Source organism: Pteropus vampyrus, unplaced genomic scaffold (genome assembly GCF_000151845.1).
Source record: "Pteropus vampyrus isolate Shadow unplaced genomic scaffold, Pvam_2.0 Scaffold275, whole genome shotgun sequence".
Taxonomy (NCBI): Eukaryota; Metazoa; Chordata; class Mammalia; order Chiroptera; family Pteropodidae; genus Pteropus; species Pteropus vampyrus.
The window spans coordinates 1,658,760-1,666,027 of record NW_011889056.1 but is presented as its reverse complement, the minus strand read 5'-3'; the positions used below and the strand labels follow the sequence as shown (position 1 = coordinate 1,666,027).

Below are 7,268 nucleotides of genomic sequence, written 5' to 3'. Positions count from 1 at the left end.
ACCATAGTAAAGTTTGGGGGAAAGTAGCACTTACAATATCTCAAGATGTTTATAAACCTCAAATTCTAAAATATGCGAATTTCAAATGACAAAAGAAAAACTGACTCAAGGAACTTCAGTTACCTTTCAGATTTAACTCCTCAATTGTTTTCCTATCTGCATTCCTTCCAAAAGGACTTTGTTTTTTCTACAAACATAAGAAGTTCTTGGGACATGCTAGTTATATGTACAAGTAAATAAACTTTATAAATATGTGAAAAGACCCATGTTGACTTTTGAAAGAGTAACGTGAAAAAAGGTGCCACACAACAGTTTTAACTTCACTGTTTTAATATCATGAAATACAACTACAAAACGTTATACAAGTATACTCTTAACTACATGGAAATGGAATAATATTTGCGTTTTTACCAGAATCTGCAGCACCCAAGAGCAGCCACAATACTGATGGCTTTCCATGTAGACTTTCTACTATTCCTATGAGGTTTTAACATAAATAAAAAAGCTCACGGGCCTTTTCAACCATTGCAGATTTATATTTACTTAATATTCCTGTTCAGCTGCTTTGGAGAACTGTTAAGAAATACATAATCGCTTTAAGCCAAGAGTTTTGAGGGAGTAATTTTGTTATTCCATGTTGGCTCAAATCTCCCTTATGTTGGCATTGCAAGGACACTGTGCACTTAAACAGGGTAAGAAAAAGTGTTGTCTCTATAGCCCTCTTACTGTTTCGGAAGGGAAATTAGCATTTCCTGAAAAGTACAGAATATTGTAATAGATACTTATTGGCTAAGCAGTAATTCATGACACTCCACTTACATAAGACAAATAACAGCAGCAGAGGGCCATACAGCCCCACATGTACTAAAGAAAAACGATTTTGCAAATATTCGAACTGACTTTTTCCTACCTCTAAACTGGCTCGACCACATCAAGTGAGAGTAACATCAGCTAATGAAAAGAAAAATTAATCTGTGCTAAAGTGTGCAGAATTCAGTTTCACAGCACATACCTGGGTTTTAAGTCATTTCAGCTAAGACTTTTCTTATGACAAACAAAAAAAAAATTACAAAAGCAGCATTTGATCTGCTGGAAAGGCAAAAAAAATAAAAATACTGCTAATTTCATAAAATATTTGCAACTACTTTTGTTTTTATAAATAAATAAAATGGTGTTTACCTATTTTAAAGATTTAATTATCATTCTTACTCTTAAAAATCATTCAAAATTATGTCAACTTTTAAGGATAAACTTTGGGGTATTTAAAATAACGTTTGGAAAACTGAACCACGTTTTTAATTGCCAGCATTATGCTTTGTTCTTGGCAGAATCTTCTTTGTTTCTTCTTTTTACATCCCAGTTATAAACCCTGGCCATATCTGCAAGAATTGTCAAAGAAAATGCAAATGCAATTCTAAAAATAACAGATGCAATGACTAAGTTTTCACTCGCACACTGAATCAAAGACAGAAATCACACACCCGAAGTACTGGTGACAAGAAGTGCTGTGAGCCATCTTGCCATGATATCATTTGCTAAGAAAATATTGGAACTAAATTCCACCAAAACCAATGGAGGCCTCGGATCGACAACTGTTTAGCAAATCTAGTCAAGTACGAATATATTTAACGAATATGTGCCTGACATCGTCAACAGTCTTAAAGGGAGTCCCTCTCATCCACAAAATTTCAAAGAACGTTCAAACCCTATCCTGATACGTAAGAGTTAAATCAGTACAATTTGATTAATAATTCTCTCTCTCGCCTTCCCTTCGGTTTAACAGGACATTCACTGGATTTATTAAGCATCTACATATTTTCCTTCCTACAAGCAACACCCTGCATAGGCTCTCACATGTCAATTCTTTGTTTCACGGACCATGCCTTTGGCGTTTTATCTAAAAAGTCATCATCATACTCAAGGTCACCTACGTTTTCTCCTATGTTACCTTCTAGGAACTGTGCGGGTTGTTCCCCTCCGGACAAAGCTGTCGCATTACCCGTCCCATGCCACTCCCGGCTCTAGGCCCCAGACAGGCCTGCCCTCCCTCTGCCACGCACTCAACGCCTGCCCTGTGCTACCTGCTGTGACGAAGAGAGACAAAGGACAGCTCCTACACCGGAAGGGCTCCGGGCCCGGTGTGGAAGGCACACGACGCACGACGCACTAAGTGAGGGCGGAGGGACAAGACGCCCTGAGACGGGTAGGATGCGTTCAGAAATGTTCTGATGCTTGAGCTGAAATGTGAATGATAAAAAGGAGCCACCCGGGAAACAGGTAGGAGACGCAGCGGGAAAATGCAAAGGCTGTGGCCCATTGCAGGGGGTGAGAATGACGGACTGGGGTGACGAGGTACCTGGGGTGCGCTGGGGGAGGGCCGGAGCAGAATGAGGCCAATGCGCATGAGGAAAGACTGACGGGTCGAAGGATGAGGACATTCTTCTCATTAAAGCGAAGCAAGTAAGAATGTTAAAAACATCCCTCTCCTTCCTCCTCGTTTCTTTTCCAAGAAAGGATACTGACTTCGGTGGTAGTAAATTGATCGCGAAGAAAATCAAGGTCTTCCTCCAGAGAATCAAGATTCTTCGTTGCAGTCAATAAATTCTTTTCCAACAGGGCCTGAGCTTCGTCAATATCATACTCGAGCATTACATTAGCCTGAAGGGAGAGAGTCAAGACGATTACTAACGTTCGCGCGGCGCTTACTACGGCCCACGGGCCAAAGCCAGCTGCTGCCTTCTGCCTTAGGTTTTGGTGGAAGCCAGCCATTCCCCTCTCAGGCCTTCGTGCCACAGCGGCAGAGCTGAGCAGCTGTGACAGAGACCAAGTGGTCTGCAAACCCGAAATATTCGCTCTCTGGCCTTTTACGGAAGGTTTTACTGACCCGGGGTTAGAGAATATATTTACGTACATTCTGTCATTTAGTTCTTATAACCGCCCTGGTGAGGCACGTTATCTTCATCTTTACGGTTAAGAAAATGGGTCCTGAGAGGTCAGGCTGCCCGTGCTCACGTGGCCAATGAGTAAATGGGAGAGTTTGGGTGAGAAGCAACACGTTCGGGTACCAAATCCTATCGTTCTACTAATTCCATCATGACACTAAATGGTACTGCATTCGAATTCATTTAAATGGTTGCTGCTGAGCTTAACATACAATAATGTCAAAGTTTTCAAAGACATAGAAATTACTGACATTTGATCCGATGAGAAAAACAGCTGGCTCTACTGTCCCCTTCCTACCTCCAACAGATGCTAGGGGCACAGGAAGGGGACTGTGTCTGCAATTCGGAAGATGTGGCGTCACGGCCCACACGTGGGGCCGCACGCTCTGTGGTGGTGCCAAATCGAACCTTCCCCGGCTCCGAAATCCTCCTATCACCTGACTTACCATCGGGCACTTCCCGAGCCGCTTTCCTCAGCTGACCGATGGAATCTAAAAATTACTCAAACGATTGTTAAGGATTAAACGGGACAACGTGAAAGTGTTTGGCACAAAACAGGTGCTGCGTAAATGATGACGGAATAACCCGAGCCATGGTCGCTACTGTATCAAACTTCAGATAGGACCAAAAAAATTCCATGGAAAGTGTGTGTCTCTCCAATCTCAGACCCCCCCAATCTCACTCCTGAGTCGACTGCTGTTGTTTCTTACTTTTTTTTTCAGAAATGTCTGCAGTTTGCTTACTTTTCACAAGAAAAAAATAGAATACATTTGAAAACATGTCATTTATGTCAAAACACATGTTCGCTCACGAAGCAGCCTGTGCCAAGTATTTCTCCTTAGTTGGGTCGCCTGTCAAACACAGACATGTGATGGTCTAACAGGCATCTCAAGACTGACATGCCCCAAGCGTTAACTCCAAGTCGCCCGCAAACCCGTTAGTCCTTTGCTGCAATGTGACCTACAAATTTTTTTCCTACTCGTTGTCTTTTAACTTTGCTTATGATTTCTGACTTTTGTGGCCTAAAACAACCATCCTTATTCCAGTTACAAAATGAGTCGTCTATGGCTTGGCCTAAACTTTGATGGTGTGAGGATTTCATGTGAGTATGTGACTTATCTGGAATTCATCCCGGTGTGAGATGTGAGTGGGCTCCAGCGGCCACTGCCACCAGAGGGCGTCCTGCTGTCCCAGTGCAATGAAAGGGATCGCCCGATCCCCACTTGCTGATGGGGTGCGGGTGGAGGGAAAAAGAAACCAAGGAGAATGACCATGACCCCTAGGACTGGAGCCACTGGGTGAACGGCAGTTCTGTTTACAGAACTAAACTCAACAAGGATGGGAATTATGGTTGCAGAATTAAATGTGCGACCTCTGAAAATATTACAACGAACAAAAATCGGGGGGAGGAAGTACGGGACAGAGAAGTGAGTCTCCATGTGCTGCTCTGTCCCTGTTTCGTGGCACTGACACGCCTCTCAGGGGACAGTCTACAGGACAGCAGCAAGGGGGTCCCTCCCAGTGGGGGCAGCTGGGAGCAGTGCGCTGGCGTGCCACTCTGTATGGCAACTTGCCTGAGGCAATGAGACCTGCGGACAGCCAGCTAGCTAGTCACTCAGGAATGGCTTGGCTGGTTGGTCAGGGGACCGGGAGGAGTAAGACAGGAAAAATCAGAGACCAGGTCGACGACATCGTCTACAATGGAAGTATATTGTCTAATGACTGGGCTCCAACCTCAAGGTTTTTGTAATAATCTTTTCCCCCTTCGGTCTGGAGAGATCTTTCTAGAACTTACGAGCTCCTACTGGGAAGAAACCCTTGTCTGAGGTGCTTCAGTCCCTTCCTCCCGCTACACTTAAGAGGCAAAGCGTCGGCGGGAGGGGCGGCGGTCTCTGGGTCAGTCTCGTTTGGACTGGGAGCGACCGGCAAACCGCCACACTCCGAAAAATCAGTCCTTTTCTAAGACGCACTTGAACTCCACCCCTTCACTCCTTCCACAGTCGAAGGGAGCGAAGCACTTTACGGAGCTCAGACAATACTGCTGTTCTGGGAAAACACACGGGTTTGCGAAGGCCGGCCGGAGAGGCCGCAGCTGTCACACGTACTTACCCCCAGCCACAGACACACTTTATCAGTAGGAGGAACTGAAGCTTTGCAATACAGGTTATCTGCCAGTAAGAATCTGGTCTCCAGTGAGCTAGTGGACTCCTTCAAAAAAAACGACAGTGCTGTGAACAGGCGAGTACGACACCAAGGTTACAAAGGAGAAGAGCTCGCAGCTGAACCTAAGCCACTGAAAGCAGCAGCGTCATGCGGACGAAGCGCAGCAGCAAAACACACGAATGCCTGGACCCAGATGGCGGGCGAGGACGCCGTGGACTCTGGCTCAACTACCTGCCACCTGTGCGCATCGGGCATATGACTTGACCCGTCTGTGTCTCAGGCTCCTCGTGTGTAAAATAAGGATTATGGTCCCTGCACCTCTGAAGGCCGCCACAAGCGGAGGTTACACACACGCAGACACACGCGGACACACACAGACACACACACACACGCACGCAATACAGGAGTTAGCTATTATTACCGCTTCATCAGTATGTCATGCCCAAGCAACCAGTTTGCTCAAGTGTCTTACAAAGATCACCACGTAAAATAATGCACTGGACATGCAGTTAATTCTACCAGTCAAGTAATACATCACACACACACACACATACACACAGAATCTTTTAAATCTCATATCCTCATGAAATCTCATCTTTCCAGCCTGCTACTGTTTAATAAGCAGTGGACTAACACTCAGAAGATGTTCGAATCCCGCTCTGCCGGTGACCAGCAATGTAACTTCCTGTGACTGTGAAATGAGAACCTGAAACGTTAACTTCTAAATTCTCTCCCGCTCTGTAAGTCTTGGACTCACTCCTTGCTCGTAGGGCGAACAGCAACAACAACAACAACCCTTAGATGCTACTACTTCGAAATAAGACATCTTCTTCTTGTGCCTAAAAGAAGTTCGAACTGCACTGAAGTTTTGCAAAAACTATATATAAATAAAATAATCCCAGACGTGTGGGCCCTAGCGTTAAACCTGATTTGCGGGAGTGGGGGCGTACCATAAAGCCACGTTTGTCACGGAAGCACACTGTCTGTAACATCAGAACATGTGCCCAAGAAGGCTGACTGGCCCTTCCGGCACAGATCAAACGCCAGTGACAAACAGTCAAGGAGGACGCACCTCGGCTGAAGTATCCTGGTTCGCTCATATTTACAAACAAAAATACACTTACTTTTTTCTTCTGCATGTATTTTAGAATCTCTAAAGTCTGCTTAATTTCAGGAATCTGACCTTTTAGCCTGTGAATAAGAGAAAGGTTAACTCAGTAATCTGCAGGAACAATAAACACCTGGACCCGGTCTTACACACCGCATTTTCTACTGATATGTTCTTGAGGAGAATTTGCAAAGATAAAACATTTAAGATACTTTATACTTAAGATATTTAACAAAATTGTATTAAAATAGCTAAGATATTTCAGATATAAATATTTACTAAAATATGTAGATATAATAGCAAATATGTATGGAATGCCTATCGTGTACAAAGCCCTATTCTCTACGTCAAACACCCTGTCATTGGTTAACATTTCCACAGCAAACTGCGTTCCATGGATGTGATTTAGAGGTGCTGTAATTGATTAGAACTGCATTTTAAATAAATTATTACTTTTTAATAACATGCACTCAAGTATTATATTCTAAATTCAAAACTACTGGAAACCACCAACCCCCTATGCAGTGCCGCATGTCACTGTTCCCAGAGGGCGCGCCCAGGGCACAGACAGGAACATGGCAGTCGGCTAAACGCCAGCAAAATTCAACGACAGCTTCTCAGTGCTCGTGCCCGCCACACTACGAGAAACATGCACCGTCACCTGAATGCTACATCATGAGATAGTATACTCTAGTGATTCTTTTAAGCTTTGGGTAATTTTTGTTTAACTTTGATGTTGATAGATGCTATTTTATTTTCCAGTTAGGTAATGACTGCTCTTCAAATTATAAATGCATCATTGGTTTGAATACAAGAAGTTTAAGAAAATGGTGAAGGGCATGATGGGACTGATCAGGCTCAACAGGTAAGTTTTGTCATAGCTACTCACAAGACTGCAGGCCTGGAACAACTGGACATCCACACACAAAAATGGATCTAGACACAGACCTTGTACACGTCACACAAATTAAGTCAAAATGAATCACAGACCTAAAAGTAAAAATGCAGAACTATAAAGCTCCTAGAAGGTAACACAGGAGAAAATCTAGATGACT

At 43.9% G+C, this 7,268-nt stretch overlaps 1 protein-coding gene across 1 annotated transcript in view; it reads right to left on the bottom strand.

The window, feature by feature from the left end:
* Positions 1-312: 312 nt before the first annotated feature.
* Positions 313-7,268, bottom strand: part of VBP1 (VHL binding protein 1) — a 17,679-nt gene continuing 10,723 nt past the window's right edge. The window contains exons 4-6 of the mRNA XM_011375579.2: positions 5,052-5,150; positions 2,520-2,658; positions 313-1,379 (exon numbers count right to left, since the gene is read on the bottom strand). Coding sequence (XP_011373881.1) covers positions 1,309-1,379; positions 2,520-2,658; positions 5,052-5,150 — 309 coding nt within the window. The 3' untranslated portion in view covers positions 313-1,308. The remainder of the gene's footprint in view (positions 1,380-2,519; positions 2,659-5,051; positions 5,151-7,268) is intronic.